The 18070-nt window shown below is 33.5% G+C and overlaps 1 protein-coding gene across 4 annotated transcripts in view; it reads left to right on the top strand.

Annotated features, from left to right (window-relative positions):
* The window catches only part of LOC138175884 (protein PHTF2), a 184162-nt gene that overhangs the window by 118368 nt on the left and 47724 nt on the right, over positions 1 to 18070 (top strand). For 3 of the 4 annotated variants that reach the window (XM_069106527.1, XM_069106530.1, XM_069106528.1), the window contains exons 6-8: positions 7438 to 7603; positions 8621 to 8785; positions 17550 to 17745. In XM_069106527.1, coding sequence (XP_068962628.1) covers positions 7438 to 7603; positions 8621 to 8785; positions 17550 to 17745 — 527 coding nt within the window. The remainder of the gene's footprint in view (positions 1 to 7437; positions 7604 to 8620; positions 8786 to 17549; positions 17746 to 18070) is intronic. The other variant, XM_069106529.1, reaches the window with a different exon arrangement.

The following is an 18070-nucleotide window of genomic DNA, read 5'->3' as shown; positions in this document are numbered from 1 at the left end:
AGAAAATAACACCTTAAAAAACAGACTAACTCAGATGGCAAAAGAGGCTCAAAAAGGCAATGAGGAGAAGAATGCCTTAAAAAGCCAAATTTGCCAGATGAAAAAAGAATCTCAAAAGCTCACTGAAGAGAATCATTCCTTCAGAATAATATTGGAGTAAATGGAAGCTAGTGACTTTATGAGAAATTAAGATACTATTAAACAGAGCCAAACAAATGAAAAAATAGAAGGCAATATGAAATATCTCATTGGGAAAACCACCGACCTGGAAAATAGATTCAGGAGAGATAATTTAAAAATTATTGGACTACCTGAAAGCCATGATCACCAAAAGAACCTAGAAATAATCCTTCAAGAAATTCTGAAGGAAAATTGCCCTGATGTTTTAGAACCAGAGGGCTAAATAGAAGACGAAAGAGTCCATCGAACACCTCCTGTAAAAGGTCCCCAAAAGAAAACTCCTAGGAATATTATAGCCAGGTTCCAGAGTTCCCATATCAAGGAGAAAATATTACAAGCATCCAGGAAGAAACAATTTGAATACTGTGGAAACACATCAGGATAACACAGGATCTGGCAGCTTCTACACTGAGGGATTGAAGGGTTCGGAATATGATATTCCGGAGGTCAAATGAGCTGGAATTAAAACTAAGAATCACCTACCCAGCAAAACTGAGTACCATGTTTCAGGGGAAAATATGGTCATTCAGTGGAATAGAGGACTGTCAAGCATTCTTGATGAAGAAACCAGAATTGAATAGAAAATTTGACATTGAGATACAAGAAGCAAGACAAGCATGAGAAGGTAAACAGGGAAAAGAAATCATGAGGAACTTATCAAAGTATATCTCTACATGGAAAAACGATAATTGCAACTTATGAAACTTTTCTCAGTATGAGAATAATTGAAGAGAATAGAAATGTATATATAATATATATATATATGTCTGTATAGGTAGGTATATGGGTGTATGAATACATATGTGACTGTGTGTATATGTGTGTGCAGATATACATAGATAGAGGGCACAGGACCAATTTAATTGGAAGGAATGAGAGAGGAATATAATGAGAGGGGATGGGGAGAGACAGAATGGGGTAAACTTTCTCATATAGAAGAGGCAAGGGAAAATGGTTATAATGGGAAGAACAGGAAGTCAAAAGGGAATGGGTCAACCTTATTCTCATTGAATTTGGCTTAGGGAGGGAATGATTTTCACACTAAATAGGGTATCTCACCCTACAGGAGAGTAAGGGGGAAGGGGATGAGAGGGGGGTGATGGAGGGGAGGGCAGGCTTCGGGGGAGGAAAGTTGGAAGCACCCACTTTTGAAAAGGGACAGGATCAAATTAGAGAACAGACCCAAGTGGGAGGTAGGATAGAAGAGAGGAAAATATAATCAGTCTTTTACAATATATCCACTATGGAAATGTTTTGCATAGCTACACATGTACAACCTATATTGAATTGCTTATCTTCCCAGTAAGGGTGGGTGACAAGGGAGGAAGGGAATGGATCTGGAATTCAAAGCTTTAAAATCAAATGTTTAACATATATATATATATATGTATATATATATATATATATATATATATACTATCATTAATATTATTTTACATTTAACTGGGAAATAAAATATACAGGCCCTGGGGCATAGAGATCCACTGTGCCCTACTGGAAAGTTGGAGGGGGTATGGGCAAAGATATGGGAGAAAGCAGATTGGAGGAGGGGATATCCAGTGGGATTGCTATTTTGGGGCGGTGGGTAGGGGGCAAAACATGGAGAAAAATTTGTAACTCAAAAATCTTGTGAAAATGAATGATGTAAACTAGAAGTTAATAAAGCATTTGATTAAAAAAAAGGAAAGTGATTAGCTGGGAAAATGAACAATGAAAATTAAAAAAAAATCTCTGACTAATGAAACTTACTATGATGACAAGGAAGATCAAAACACACACTCAGAAAAAGACAGCAAAGTTAAATCTCCTACATCCAAAGCCTCCAAGAAAAATATGAATTGGTTTCAGGCTTTGGAAGAGCTCAAAAAGGATTTTGAAAATCAAGTAAGAGAGATAGAAGAAAAATTGGGAAAAGAAATGGGAGTGACACAAGAAAATCATGAAAAGTGAGTCAACAGCTTGGTAAAGGAGACACAAAAAATACTGAAGAAAATAGCATCTTTAAAAACAGAGTAGATGAAATGGTAAAAGAGGTTCAAAAAAGCCATTGAGGAGAAGATTGCCTTACAAAACAGAATTGACCAAATAGGAAAGGAGGTCCAAAAGTTCAGTGAAGAAAATAATTCTTTAAAAATAAGGATGGAGCAAATGGAATCTAATGATTTTTTGAGAAATCAAGAAACAATAAAACAAAACCTAAATATTGCAAAAATAGAAGACAATTTGAAACACCTCATTGGAAAAACAACTAACCCGGAAAACCAGGAGAGATAATTTAAAAATTATTGGACTACCTGAAAAGCATGATAAAAAAAAAATTGGACATGGTCCTTCAAGAAATTATCAGGGAAAACTGCCCTGATATTCTAGAACTAGTGGCTAAAAGAGAAATTGGAAGAATTTACTGATCATTTCCTGAAAGAGATCCCAAAATGAAAATTCACAGAAATATTATAGCCCAATTCCACAGTTCCCACGTAAAGGAGAAAAAAATGCAAGCAGCCAGAAAGAAACAATTCAAATATCGTGGAGCCACATTCAGGATTATACAAGATATAGTAGCTTCTACCTTAAAATACCAGAGGGCTTGGAATATGATAATCCCAAGGGCAAATGAGCTAGTATTACAACCAAGAATCACTTACCCAGCAAAATTGAGTATGACCCTTCGCGTTGGGGGGCAATGGATATTTGGTGTGATAGAGGGCTTTCGAGCATTCTTTTTTTTTTTTTTTGGAGGGCAGTTGGGGTTAAGTAACTTGCCCAAGGTCACACGGCTAGTATTTTTGTGTGGGTGTTAAGTGTCTCCGGCCAGAACCGAACTTGGGTCCTCCCGACTCCGGGCCTCAAGCATTCTTGATGAAAAGACCAGGGCTAAATAGAAAATTTGACTTTAAAATGCAAGACTTAAGAGAAGTATAAAAAGGTAAACAGGAAAGGGAAATCATAAGGGACTTAATAAGTTTAAACTGTTTACATTCCTACATGGGAAGATGATACTGGGAACTCATAAGACTTTTCTCATTATTAGAGTAGTTAGAAGGAATATATATAGACAGAGTCACAGGTGTGAGTTGAATGTGAAGAGATGATATCTAAAAAGTAAAATTAAGGGGTAAGAAGAATGCACTGAGAGGAAGAAAGGGAGAAGTAGAATGGGGTAAATCATCTCACATAAAAGAGTCAAGAAAAAACTTTTATAGTGGAGAGAACGATGGGAGAAGTGAATTGGCTCAAAGAGGGAATAACATAGACACTCAGTTGGGTATAGAAATCTATCTCACCCTACAAGAAAGTAGGAGGGTGGGGTGATAGAAGGGATGGCAGACTGCGGTGGGGTTAATCAGAATCAAAACATTTTTGAAGAGGGACAGGGTGAAAGGAAAGAGAAGATTGAATAGATAGGGGGGCTTGGGGGGAATAGGGTGGAGAGAAATAGAGTTAGCAGTAGTAACTGTGAAAAAACATTTGAAGCAAGTTTCTCTGATAAAGGTCTCATTTCTCATACAGAGAACTGAGTCAAATTTATAAAAATAAAAGCTATTCCCCAATTAATAAATGATCAAAAGATATGAAACGTTTTCAAATAAAGTAATCAAAGCTATTTATAGCCATATGAAAAAATACTTTAACTCACTATTGATTGAAAAGATGCAAATTAAAACAATTTTGAGATGCTTCCTCATACCTGTTAGATTAGGACAGAACAGGTAAAATAAAAATGGGGAAAATGAGACTTTATTGCACTGTTAATGGACTCAGTCATTTCTGTAGACCAATTTGGAATTATACTCAGAGGGTTATAAAACCATGCATACCCTTTGGGCTAGCAATACCACTACTAGTTCTGTGTCCCAAAAGAAATTTTAAAAGGATAAGGACCTATATGTACAAAAATATTTATAGCAGCTCTTTTTGGGGGTAAAGAATTAGAAGTTGAGGGAATGCCCATCAATTGGGGAATGACTGAACAAGTTGTTATATGTGATTATAATGTAAAACTATTGTGCTTTAAGAAAGGCTGAGCAGGATGCTCTCAGAAAAACCTGAAAAGACTTGCATGGGCTGATGCAAAGTGAAATGTACTGTGTACAAAGTAACAGCAGTATTATAAGATGATCAAGTGTGAATGACTTAGCTATTCTCAGCAATACAGTGAACCAAGACAACTCTGAAGGACTTAAAATGAAAAATGCTATCCTTCCCCAGAGAAAAAACTGACGGTGTCTGAATACAGATTGATGTATACTTTTTCTGTTTTACTTTATTTTTCTTGAGTATTTTTTCTTGTCTATGTTTTCTTTTACAACATGTATTATGGGTATGTTTTGCAGGACTACATATGTGTAACCTATGTTGAATTGCTTTCCTTCTCAATGAGGGTGGGTGGGGAGGGAGGAAGAGAGAATTTGAAACTCAGTTTTAAAAATGAATGTTAACAGTTGTTTTTACTGTAGAAACAGTTGTTTTTACACATAAATGGGGGAAAATACTAAGTTAAAAAAACCCCAACTGTGAATACCTTTTTATCCAGTAATACCACTACTAGGTCTATATCCCAAAGAGATCATAAAAAGGGGAAAGGACCTATGTATGTGAAAATATTTATAGAAGCCCTTTTCGTGGTGACAAAATATTGGAAATTGACAGAATGCCAATCAATTTGGGTGGGGGAATGACTGAACAAGTTGTGGTATATGAATGTAATGGAATACTATTGTGCAATAAGAGATGATAAACAGGCAGATTTCAGAAAAACTTGGAATGCCTTGTACAGACTGATGCAAAATGAAATGAGCAGAACCAGGAAAACATTGTACACAGTATCAGCAACATTGTGTGATGACCAACTATGAATGACTGATCTTTTTAACAACACAATGATCCAAGACAAGTACAAAGGACTCTTGAAGGAAAATGCTGTCCACTTCCCCGATAAAGAATTGATGGACTCTGAATGCAGATTGAAGCATATTATTTTCATTTTCTTTTTTGTGTTTTTTTCTTTTGATCTATTTCTTCTTTCACTACTGTGACTAATATGCAAATATGTTTTACATGATAGCACATGTATAACCTATATAAAATTGCCTACCATTGTTGGAAGAAAGGAGGGGAGAGAGAAAAGGAAAAAATCTTGTAAAAATAAATGCTAACAATTGCTTGACGTGTAATTGGAAAATAAATTGTATTTAAATTTTTTTTTCACTTGGAAAAAAAAAGAATTTACAGCCTTTTATTTTAGCTAGTAGCTCATTACTATTGTTTGCCACAAGGAAATGTGATTGCAGATATGTAAGATGTTAACAGTTTGAGGAACAACTAGTAAAACTTTCAGAACCTCTAAGGTTGATAGGAACCTCAGAGGAAGGGAGGGGTTTAGGTTTTTTTTTTTTTTTTGGAGACAGGAAGGCAGGGCAATTGGGGTTAAATGACTTGTCCAAGGTCACATGGCTAGTAAGTGTGTCAAGTGTCTGAGGACAGATTTGAACTCAGGTCCTTCTGACTCCAGGGCCAGTGCTCTATTCACTATGGCACCTAGCCACTCCCAAGGGATTTTTTTTTTTAAATTTATAAGACCAATTCAGTTTATACACATCAATACCTGTCTTAGCAAGAAAATTAAATATCTTAGGAAAGAAGCCCTTAAGGGTACCTTTCTGGGAAACTAACTTTATCTAGCATTTAGCAGATGTGTCTCCCCTCTGAAATAATTTTTGATGCGTCTTATTTTCATGTAAATAAACAACACAAAGTATTTGCAAGTTACAATTTAATTTGTATATAGAATGGTTGTACTGGAAAAAATCTAGCTAAAAAGGGCTTTTTTTATAGGCTTTATAAATTGTTTATTAAAATTAATTCTTCAGGCTTTCTGTGAAAAAGGCAACTTTAAAAAATACAAATGGCTTTTAAAAACAAGTTTTCCTGTAATAAGAAAATAATATTGTAATTATTTTGTGAGTATGATATAAGATATATTAATATTTCTCCCCATTGTTGTAACCATCCTATCTTATTGCTATATAAGATTTACCAAAAATGCTGGAGTTTTTGTAATTTAATTCCACAAACATTTATTAAATCCTTGTTATAGTGAGATGCACTGGTGATACAAAGACAAACAAAATAGTCCCTACCTTCAAATAGTTTTAATTCTGCTGGGGATAGGTACCTGCTTATAGCAAGCAGCTTTGTTTTATCCTCTATTCCTTACCACTTCTAGGTAAATTTCTAAGTATTTAGAACACTTAGTTTTTATGACATTAGGTTTTGCTGCTTCTTGTTATCTTACGGTTAATGAAAATAAAGTTGATCCTTAAAAATACTATGAAGTATGAGGGGAAAGTACCACTCTTAGAAGCATCATCATTACTTCACTGTTCAAACACAGTGTTTTAAATTTTGCAGAGTGCTTTACATGTTAGCTCAGAAAGGATATAGTAAGTAATAAATGGATTTTCTTGCATCAGTCCATTAATTCATTCATTCAACTGTCATTATTTGACTGGGTTGGTTTAAGAATAGTCTTTCCTAAAGAAAGGGAAATTAAGACTAAACAGTCACACAGTGATCTTCCAATGCTATCTTGTCATATTTTATATGTGAAAATTTATCTTAATTGGACATATCTGAAATACTTAAAGATGGAATAGATTTTTGGATTCTCTTCAATGACAATGGATAAATACGAGAAACCTGAAATTCTTAAGGAAAATAATATCTAACTTGAAGTGCTTTATGGTTTAGAAAATACTTTCACATATATTAATCATTGATAATTTCAAGCCTTGATGTATATGTAGTAGTTTTACTAGAAAAAATATGCTCAGGAAAGTTTTAATTAGTAATTTAATATGATGGAACCAAACAGATTTTTTTTTCTTTTTTAACATATGTATGACTTACAAAATCAGGCTATCACAGAGCATCTAGATTTGAAACACAAAGGGATAAATATATTTAATATTAGTCATATTCTTTTAATATTCTAGATCTAAGTACAATTTCTATGTACTTTTGAATTATTTACTTTTGTTATTAAGTTGAGTTATGGCATGGTTCTTTGAATATAGTAAGTTCAACCTGCTGCTAACAATAAAAATGTTTGACAGAAATTTGCTAAAGTAATGTTTTTAACTTATAATTCAAAGTCTAAAAATTAGCTGGCATCATGCAATATGAGTACTTTTCTAGAAAATAAAATTTTGGAAATAGCAATGGACATAATTAAACTTTTTCTTTCCTACTTTGCAGTTGCTGCAATAGTATTATTCTGTTCAGCTCCAGGCCCACATAGTATTCCTCTGACTGAAGTAATTGGGCCAGTATGGCTAATGCTGCTACTGGGAACTGTACATTGCCAGATTGTTTCAACCAGGACCCCTAAGCCTGCTCTTAGCAGTGGGGGCAAAAGAAGAAGGTAAGGTGTTCTAAAGTGACAAAGTTTTTCATTAAACAAGGATTTTGTGTGTGTAAAATGATTCAGGTTCTAGTTCTACAGATAACACACAAGGGAGGAACAGTGCAGTGTTTTATAGGTTTCTTGATTATTGTTTTTATCTACAAAAAAATAAAACGTGCTTTCTTGTTAAATTACTTTTTACATATGAGCCCTCATCTTGAAGATTGACCTCCAAAAATTATATTCCCTATTATCATGTCTTGTAATTTTTTTAAGTAGTTACACTTATTTTTTTCCCCAAGAGAATTTTTAGTTACTGACAGTGATTAGTCTTGTGGTATATTTTGTTGGATTTACCATTTAAGACCAATTTGGAGTTAAGATAACAAGATGTAGCATAAACATGTGTTAAATAAAATTCTTTTAAAATCCCATTTATTGAGTGCTAATGAAATTTTGAAGTAATTGAATATTTTCCTTTGCTTACATAAGCCAGTTATGTCTCATTGGTGAGTTAGTAACAGTGGATTCTGTTTTAAAGAACAATTAAAGTGATTCCTCTTTTGATCATTGTTGCTCAGTGATTGCTATTTTCATAAATTTCAAGTATTGTGGTTTTGAATTTGAAACCAATCCTTCATTTCCATTTTTAGGATAAAATATATTCATAGTATTTTAATGACATTAGAAATTAGATTATAATTAGCTCTAATCATGGTTTTCTTCATCTGCAGGTAATTGGCACACAAAAAGGAAAGACATTCTTTTGTAAACATCTGTTCAGTGTGATCCTTATACCTGAATGTCCACTGATATGCCAGTATGAGCATGGAGCAAATATATTAGCACCAATAGAAATTGGTTTTTGAATGTACTTCATGCTGTTTTGATTAAACCTTAACCAGTAAATCTACATGTTACTATGTGTTAAAGTTCCTGTCTTTTATGTTTATATAAATTGCTGAACACACTCCAGAGCAGGTGGTTATTAACTCTTATCAAGCTTCCTTCCACTTTTAATCTCTTCTGATGAAGGAAATTAAGAAAAGCAGCACATTTGGAGGTACATAGGGAAGGAGATGGCTCTAGTACGACAGATAACACACAGGAAGGAACAGTTCAGAGCCGTGGCACCAGCACTTCGTACAGCATTGGCGCTGTCTTCAGAGAGCTCTGGCATGCTGCTTTCTTTTTATCAGGGTTTGTATTTGTGTAAGGCTGTGTTTCTCTTAGAGATGCATTATCCCTTTTCTGGAAATTTGTATGCATGGGTATAATCCACATGTGTATACAATACACACCTATGTACGAAATTCTTATATAGCAATGTGATCCTTGTTTTATAAGTTTTATTATATGCAGTGAAAAATGAAAATCACAGATTAATTTAGAGATATATAAGTATAGATATATTTCAGAAACAACATAAAAGGTGAATAACTTTTTTTAATAGGATTTTTTGTTAATTTCCTTAGCACTACTACTGTTATAATTCAAATAACTGGGGAAATTGCTCTCTATTATAATTATGGATATTGATTCAGTTTTTTGGTATAGAATTGAATTGTATGAAAATTATCTCCCTCAAATCTTTGCTTTTAGGATTCTAACCCATTTTAATTAAAACAAATGGGTCTGTTGAAGTAAAAAAAATTTCATTTTAATTTATTATATGACATATTACTTTATAAAATTAATTTTTCTTTTTTAGCTTTCATTCTTAATGAATATGTTAGAATAGGGGAGAGTATAATTGCAGCAAAATTTAGGAATACATGTAACTAAGTCAGTCTGACCAACATAAAGTTATTCTTTTGAACTCTTAAACATTCCAATTCTGTTGAATGTACATGTGCAGTAGGTCTGAAAAATTAGAAACTTTGGTGAAAATATTGATTATAGCTGTAATTAAATTAACATAAATCAAGAAAAGGGATAATGTAAATGAATATATACTTTGTTCTCGTGTTAACTCCTATACTAACATTGCATTTTTCTAATTGTGCTCTTATGCTGATCAAGTTTATCCTGCATTATTAAATTGTGCATTGGACCAATCTTATTTGATCATAATTTTATTGATATTCTTTTAAAATATATTGCTGTATAAAAGTGTAATATGAATGGATTTTTAACTTTTTTTTTTAAAGCATTCCTTTGAAAGCTAAAGTATATTTTTCAAATAGGCCATTTTCTGGCAATATTCACTCCTTACCTAATTATTTCCAATAAGCTAAAAGGAAACTTTGACTCTTTACTATATATTATCATGACATTGCATTTTCGTAATGTCTGATAAAATACTTATGTGTCCACTAAAGGGTTATAGCAGTAAAAAGATTGCTAAAAATTTTACTGCTAAAAATTTAGTCAACTTTGACAATATTCATGTTAAGCATGGGTGAGAATTATTTTTCCCTCTCAGTTCTAAGCAAAATAGAAATAGGTTGGTACAGTGGAAAGATCACCAGATTAGGAATCAGAAAACCTGGGTTCTGATCCCACCTCTGTCACCATAACCTCTACCATATAATTTACAGGTGAATCTCTTAATCGCACTGAGCTTCAGTTTCCTAATATGGAAAATTGGGAATATAATAGTAGTTTGAGGGTTTTTATAAAGATCAAAAGATATGACAAAAAACACTTCATAGCCCATGGACTGCTATATCAATATAAGCTATTCTCATTTACTTTTATTTGGTGAGGAAAAGGTTAGTGGCAGAGCCTATTATTAAAACTAGGTTTTATGTCATGCCACTTTATATCCTAGCCATTAGACTATTATGCTACATCTATAGGATATCTTACCCCTTTATCACTAGTCTGAAATATTTTTTATTCCTAAAGGTGTTCTGCTTTAGAAAGATATATGGAATTTGTTATTCTCTTTCATTGCATAGTACTATCAAGAATAAGTCGATTCAGTTTAATATACTATTTAAACTTATATATGAACCTTAGAATTTTTCTGTGTTAGAATTAGTATTTTGACATATTGACATATGCTTGATCCTCCCTTTCCTTTCCCATGGTTCTTAATTTAGCCCATTAACTGCTATTTAAATAGCAGACAGAAGAAAAATTTGTTTCTGGTTTGCTTATGATGTGATGGGAAGGCTCAACTACTGATGTTCTCAGTATGATAAATTAATATAAATTCACAGAATCTTCTTTAAGACTCAGTTTAACCATCTTGCCTCCAGGATGGAACTTCCAGGGCTACTCCTTAGTGCAGTACTACTGTTGGTTGTCATGGTAGCTTTGACCTATTACATTACCAGCCTGTCTGGTTTACCTCCACTCGGGCAGCCTGGTGGCTTCTTGCTCCTAGATACTCACCATATTTATGCCGAACTTACTGCAGACCAGTCCAGTCCAGTAAACATTTATTAAGTGCCTCCGGTGTGCCAGGCATTGTGCTTAGTACAATACATTTAATAAAATGTACATGTAATTAATAAATTTAATTAGATTTACAATGAATAAAGTTTACATTTTTAAATTTACAATAAAAAATACATTTACAGCTAATAAAAAGACAGTCCTTGTTCTCAAGGAGTTTATAATCTAGTGGATTAGACCTCAGACGGCACAGCCCACTGCAGCTCAGAACTCCTGACCTCAAGCGATCCTACAGCTTCAGGTTCCTCTGTATCTGGAATTACAGATTATGTGCCAGCACACCTGACCACATCACTTACTGTTTTGGTTTACCAGGCAAGATGATAAATTGGAGAGAAGTTGCCTGTGTGCACTGGTACAGGGGGTTCTTCATTAGGTGTGTCCTGTACTAGTAAAAACACAGGTCACTTAAGCAGTCAAACATTTAGTGTGCACCTACTATGTGCCCCATACTGTGCAGGATGCCAAGGTACAAACAAAAGTGAAAACAATCCCCACTCTTAAGGAGCTTACTGTCTAACTGGGGCTATGCATATACAAAATAGATAAAAGGTGATTTTATTGGGAAGGTGCTAGCAGTTGGAGGGCAGAGACAGTGAAGAGCTCTTGAAGGAAACTCGGGCTTTCAAGAGACAGAGGTAAGGTGGCATTGGGGAGAACCAGTGCAAAGGCATGGAACTGGGTTGCCATGTGTGAAATAGAGCAAGTCCAGTTGGGCTTTATTACAGTGTGCACAGAGGAGCGTGATGTGTAACAGAGCTGGAAAGTTCTCTTGGGACTCTTTTGTAAGGGTCCTTAAATACTAAAGAGACACAAATACACTATATATACACTTCATATTTGGCCCTGAAAGTAATAGGGAGTTAAAATAAGGTTGTGACACAGTCAGATTCATAATTAGGAAAAAGATATTTTGGAAGGAAAACTTTTTAGGAGGCATTTGCAAAAGTCCAGACAGTAGGTAATGAGGGTCCAAATTAGAGTGGTGGCAGCATGAGTGTAGAAAAGGGGGCATATGTGAGAGATGAAGAGGGAGAATTGACAAGAACTGAGTAGATTTGTGAAAGTGACAAAGGACTTTTCATGACCCCAAGGTTACTTGCCTGTGAGACTTTAAGGAGGGTGGGTGGTATGGTCAAGAGAAATTTTAAAAATGGGGTGGATTTAGGGAAAAGGATTCGTTTCAGATAATCTCTGTTTGAAATATCTAAAAGGAATTCAGTTTAAAATGTCCAGTAAACAGTTGGTAATTTGAAACTAGAACTCAGGAGAGAGTCTAGGGCTGGATATTTAGATTTGGGAGTCATCAGCATTGGTAGATAATTAAGTCCACGTGAGCTGATGAGATCACCAAGTTAGAGAAAAAGAGAAAGACGAGAAGAGGGTCTAGGATAGAGCCTTAGTGTAAATATTCACAGTGACTAGTTATATTGTAAATGACGATTCAGTAAAGAAGACTGATGAGAAATCAGACGTGTAAAAAGAGAACCAGGAGAGCACAATATCAGGAAAACCAAAGGAGCAGAGTAGGCACGAGACTGTGGAGGAGAGCGAGTAGTGTCCAGTGCAGCTAAGAGGCTGAGAAGGTGAGTCATTGGAAGGGGCGGCTAGGTGGTGCAGTGAGTAGAGTGCTGCCCTGGAGTCAGGAGAACCTGAGTTCGCATCCGGCCTCAGACACTTAACGCACACAAACAGAAAACCTAGCCGTGTGACCTTGGGCAAGTTACTTAAACCCAATTGCCCTCCAAAAAGCAAAAAAAAAAATCATTGGTGACTTTGGAAATGTCAGAATTTCAAGTGAGGGGTGAAGTCAGAATCAGACCATTGTGAGTTTAGAAATGAGTGAATGAGAGGAGACTGAGCAAAGGCAACAAACTTTTTTTTCAGGAATTCAGGAGAGGAGATAGATAAAGCACCATAGTTTTCCAGTCAAGAGAAAAAACCTCCAACTTTACAGAACTCTTTGGTTGAACTAACAGAATTTTAGAGCTAAGCAGGAGCTAAAAAATCTTATAGGTATATAAAATATGTAAGTAGAAAGGGCCTGCATCACTTGGAGGAAACCACAAAAGATATCCAGGGAGTTCCAAGAGGAAACTCAGTCCGTAAGGAAGGGGGTGTGGCAGCGTGTACCATACGAAGGGGCAGATACTGAAGTCTATGTTGGCATTTGTGGCCTTCTGTATCTTTTGTTTCATAGTTGTATATCATCACCTATTTAGTCTGCACTTACTCTTACCCATTTCCCTCCCTTCTTCTACAGTCTTAATTCCAAGTTTGTAGCAATGCTAGGGCCAGCAACTTGATGCTATAACCAGAAACAAGAGGTATAGGTAATAATCCCCTTAAAATTCCCTATTGTATCCTTTACTTTTGAGAGATTGGTCTTGCTGCTTTCTGTGCTCTTTATACTTCTATCATATTTACAATAAATGTATTTAGATTGTATTTTCTGCATGGCAGTATGAAGCATTACTTGACTTTTAAATTGGCTGACTTAATGTTTTATTGGTGGTGTTTATGTTATTTGTTTCATGCAGTAGTTTGGGGACTACATGAACCAGCATATCCTTTAGAAGTTGAAACTTTTTTCCTGACTGGGTTAAAACTTTGAACATGAAAAATAAGCACACTGTAATGATTTGTGCACATTAATTTATTTCTGGGGATAGGGTTGGGTGGAAAGACCAAAAACATCAATCAACGTTAGTGACCATTTCTACCTTTTTCTGAAGGTCATTTCTTCTCAAGAGTAGCTATGTGATATAAATGCTTCTCCCTGAATAGAGAATTCTGTATTTTCAGAATATTCCACTTTAAATGTGCCAGTTCATGTCAGTTTAAGACTTGATCATCATACTAGATAGGCCTGGGCTGTGACTGCACTTGTATTTTATTGCTTTGCAAATCCTATGATATATGAAAGGCAATGTAGGAAATACTGCTTCTGGCAAAGCTTTTGGTTGGAGCAAGTTGAATCAAACTCAATTTTTTATGTATTTCCTGTCCTAGAGGTATTTCTAACATCATTACTCAAGTAGTTGTGGCTCAGTATCTAAGTTGATCTGTTAGTACTGTTAACTCTGGTTTAAGCCTTTATCTTATGTGTTTGTGTTTAAGTATTAAAAGGGGACGATTTTGAAAAACTTTAAGTAGATGTTTTATGTGTGAATAAGAAACGTGAAATTGCTGCTTCTGAAATAGTTTTTATTTGTCTCTCAAAATGAGATTAATGTATATATTATTTTAAAGTTGAAATACTACTTAATAATTTAAAATTACTTTTCATTAATGTAGCAGCTCTTTCTTTTTAAAAAAGGTATGAAAGATAAAATTACCGTATTTATTTACATAATAATCTTCCTTCTATGAGCACTCTGATGCTTTAATTTTAAAGAGGGAGATGGGAGAGATTTAAATATCTAGGTTCTGGGTGTCTGTCTCTGTGTATGTGTTTGTATGCGTATAGCATGTGTGTATATATATGTATATATATGTACACTGGCATATGACAAAGGTAGCAGATATGTGCTTATATCACATATATGTGTGAATATACATAAAGACATATATAAGCATATATATTACTCTTAGCCAGATATAGTAATTTTTTTGTACTTCCATACTCATTTATTAAAGAAAAATGACATGCAAAGTTACATTGGAATCAGTGATAAAGCTAATTGAAACAATTTCCTAAATAATTTTCTTTAGAAATTCTTTACCTAAAATATAAGAGCACTTTAATTAGAACTACAGGTCTATTTATATTTGTGAGAAGAGTTAATTTCAGAGTGGTATTTCTTTCTCAAGTTACTTTAAATAAGAGAGTATACCAAATGCATAGGAAAAGAGCATAGACATTATTGGCAGTGAAGAAAATGTCAACAACTCTGAAATAAAAAAGAAAAACCTATATGATTGAACATCAGTTGTTTATGATTTAATCAAATAAGCATAGTAAAAATTATAACAATCCCATAATGAATTTACAGATTTAATGTAGTACTCATGAAAATGTCAGAGGTTTTTTTTACATAATTAAATTTATGAAAAAAAAAACAGAGGTAAGACTATGAAGGGACATACAAAAAGAAAGCTGTTGAAGGTAGTGTTGTATCCTCAGTCTTTAAAACATATTACATAGCAATTATCATAGATATTATTTGGCTCTGGGACAAAAATAGAGAAATAGATCACTGGAATAGAATAAAGATATGAGAATCCAACTAAATATATGCAAAAGAATAATGTTTGAAAAACATGAAAACTTTTTAAAAAGACTGGAGATAGGATTCATTATTTAATAAACATACTTAAAGGATTTGGTGAACGATTTGTCAATAGATGTGGACTCTTATTTCACATTCTGTATCTGAATGAGTTTTGTCTAAAGGATAGACTTAAACATAAAAATTACTTTAAAATGGGAGAAAATTGAATAGTTTTGGATGAGTTTTTTTTTCTGTTAAATAAATAGAAGGATTTATTAGGCATAAGATAGTTGTATTTGATCTGTACCCAAATATAAACAAAAGAAAAATAATGTATTTGGAAACAATATTTGTGGTAAATATGATAGGAAGAAAGTTGAAATCCGAAATACATAAGGAGCTGTTAAAATTTCATAAATATACTCCCAGGCCACATATCAAATAATATGAGCAATTTTCAAAAGAGGAAATGGATTTTTTATAATTATTTTAAAATGCTCAACCTTATATAGCAAGATATTCATAGAAATACTTTTCGATAGCAAAAAAGTTGGGATGGCTGCTTATAAAATGGAGAATGGCCGAACAAATTTTGTTATGTAATCATAGTGGAATATTATTGTCTCTTAAAAAAATGAGAAATCTGAGAAACTTGGGAAGTCTATAAACTGAGAACAAAGAAAGCAGAACCATTCACAGTGACCATGATAAGGTAAAGGAAATCAACATTAAAATACATTCCCTTCCCCCTCTTAATTGCTTCTGCATATATTTGTCATACATGGTTGTTTTGCTTAAATTTCCCTTTGTTATGAGGAAGGCTCCTTTTGGAAAAAATGGGGTTAATTGGGAGTAACAGTGATATATAAGAACACAAAAAAGCTCATTAATCAAAGAAATGCACATTAAAACAACGTTTAGAGTATAACCTCAAATTCATTGAACTGGGAAACAATTTTAAAACAAATGAAATTCAATACCCATAAGTCATGATAAAACAGGTACACACCCATTTCTGATGGAATTGCAGACTTGTAAAATTTTTGGAGCGTGATCTGACAGAGCAGTAAAAGTTGCAAAAACAAACATTTCCTTTGATTCAATTATTTGGGGATAACCTGAAAGTGTAATAAAAGAAAAGAAAACAACACAAAAAGCTCTCTGCTCAAAGATTTTTGTAGCACCATTACATGTAATTGAAAAAAACTGAAGCAACCTGAATGTCTAGCCCTTAGGAAATGGTTTAATAAATATATTAATCTACTGGAATACTATAATGCAATTTATATCAACAAGTATAAGGAGTAGAAAGAAATGGAAAGACATTTATGAAGTTATAAAAAGGAAAAAACAACTAGAACAGTTTGAAGCAATTATAGATACATGAATAGAAAAGTACATGGGAACAAATAGACAAAGAATAACTAGATATTTGTTGTGATAGTTTATTGGTTGAACATCATTTGTTTAAACAAATAGTTGCAAAGTAAACTTAATGCAAAAACAGCTCACCATTTTTTGGAATTTTAGCAAGTGAGAGAATAAGCAGGATTAGATGAAAATCCTAAGGATCATGTTTCACTTTTTTTTAAACCCAAGTTCAATGAAATACATCTTTTACATGCTATTTTGTAAGACTTATTTCTTGAACTTCTTGAAAATACTTCATTTGTTTTGATTTTCTTTTCCTGTAAAACTGATACTTTGAGTAAAATTTGTTGGAATTTGTTGGATATTTTTATATCATAATTAATTGCATTTTGATGACATGCTTTTATCATTAACTTGATCAGAATTGAGCACATTTCATTTTGGTCTTGTGTTTACATTAAAAGTCCCACTAACTTATATTGGAGTCATTTTTTATCTTTCATCCACTGTAGTTCCTGAAGACAAAAGGATTTGAACTTCTGAAACACTGCCAGTTTATCTGTCAGTCTGTTGTATATACCAAATAATTTTCATATTCTAATGTTAGTTTTTTTCCTGTAAATTGGCTTCTTTTGGAAAATAACAAAGCCTGTTATGAGAAATATTCTCTCATAAAATAATTGATATTTTTAAAATTAGTGAGTGAAAGAGTAATATTCTTTTTTTCTTACAATTTTTCACATCAGTTGTTGCATTATTTAGGACTACAGTCTATGAAACTGTTATCTTTGACATTTAAACTGTCAATTCACAAATAAGGATAGCCATTAATATTCTTGGTGATAAATTATATATACATATATATTAATAGCTAAAAGTTAATTAGCTAGTAGATGTGATTGATGAAAAGTTATCAAAAAATAAAATGTAAAGGTTTTAAGACATGATGAATAATGCTTAATTTTCTGCTTTAGGTCAAAGAAAACAAAAAATTCAATCGATAAATCAACAGAAACAGATAATGGTTATGTATCCCTTGAAGGGAAAAAGACATTTAAAAGCAACGAGGATGGAATACAAAATCATGAACCTCCATGTGAAGTCATTAGGTCAGAAGAGACAGGCTGGAATACAGGAACAGTCAGGAATGCACCCAGTAGTCAGCACAGAGTAAGTATGATTTGCTCAGTCTTATTGAGAAATTTTATTTCAATTAATATACTGTGATTTAAGGCTACTAGGAGGACTGTGAACATAAGAGAGCCCCTTTTATTTACTCTGTAATCCTTCACAAACTACTTTTTTTTTAGGTTAAAATTGGAGAGCTCTGGCAAAGTAGGTTGATTATGGTTTATCTCCATTATAGAAATACCTCATTTTCATAGTGCCTTAAGCTTTAATAAGTCCTTTTCTCAGAACAACACTGATGTAGACAGCCAAAGTTATTCTCATTTCATAGATAAGGAAATAGGCTCAGAGAGATGAAATGACTGTT

The sequence above is a fragment of the Petaurus breviceps genome, unplaced genomic scaffold, assembly GCF_028583685.1.
Source record: "Petaurus breviceps papuanus isolate PSGF00001 unplaced genomic scaffold, PetGlider_PUasm1.0 79, whole genome shotgun sequence".
In the NCBI taxonomy this organism is placed as follows: Eukaryota; Metazoa; Chordata; class Mammalia; order Diprotodontia; family Petauridae; genus Petaurus; species Petaurus breviceps.
The sequence above is the reverse complement of the archived record's forward strand: the minus strand, read 5'-3'. Positions and strand labels throughout refer to the sequence as shown.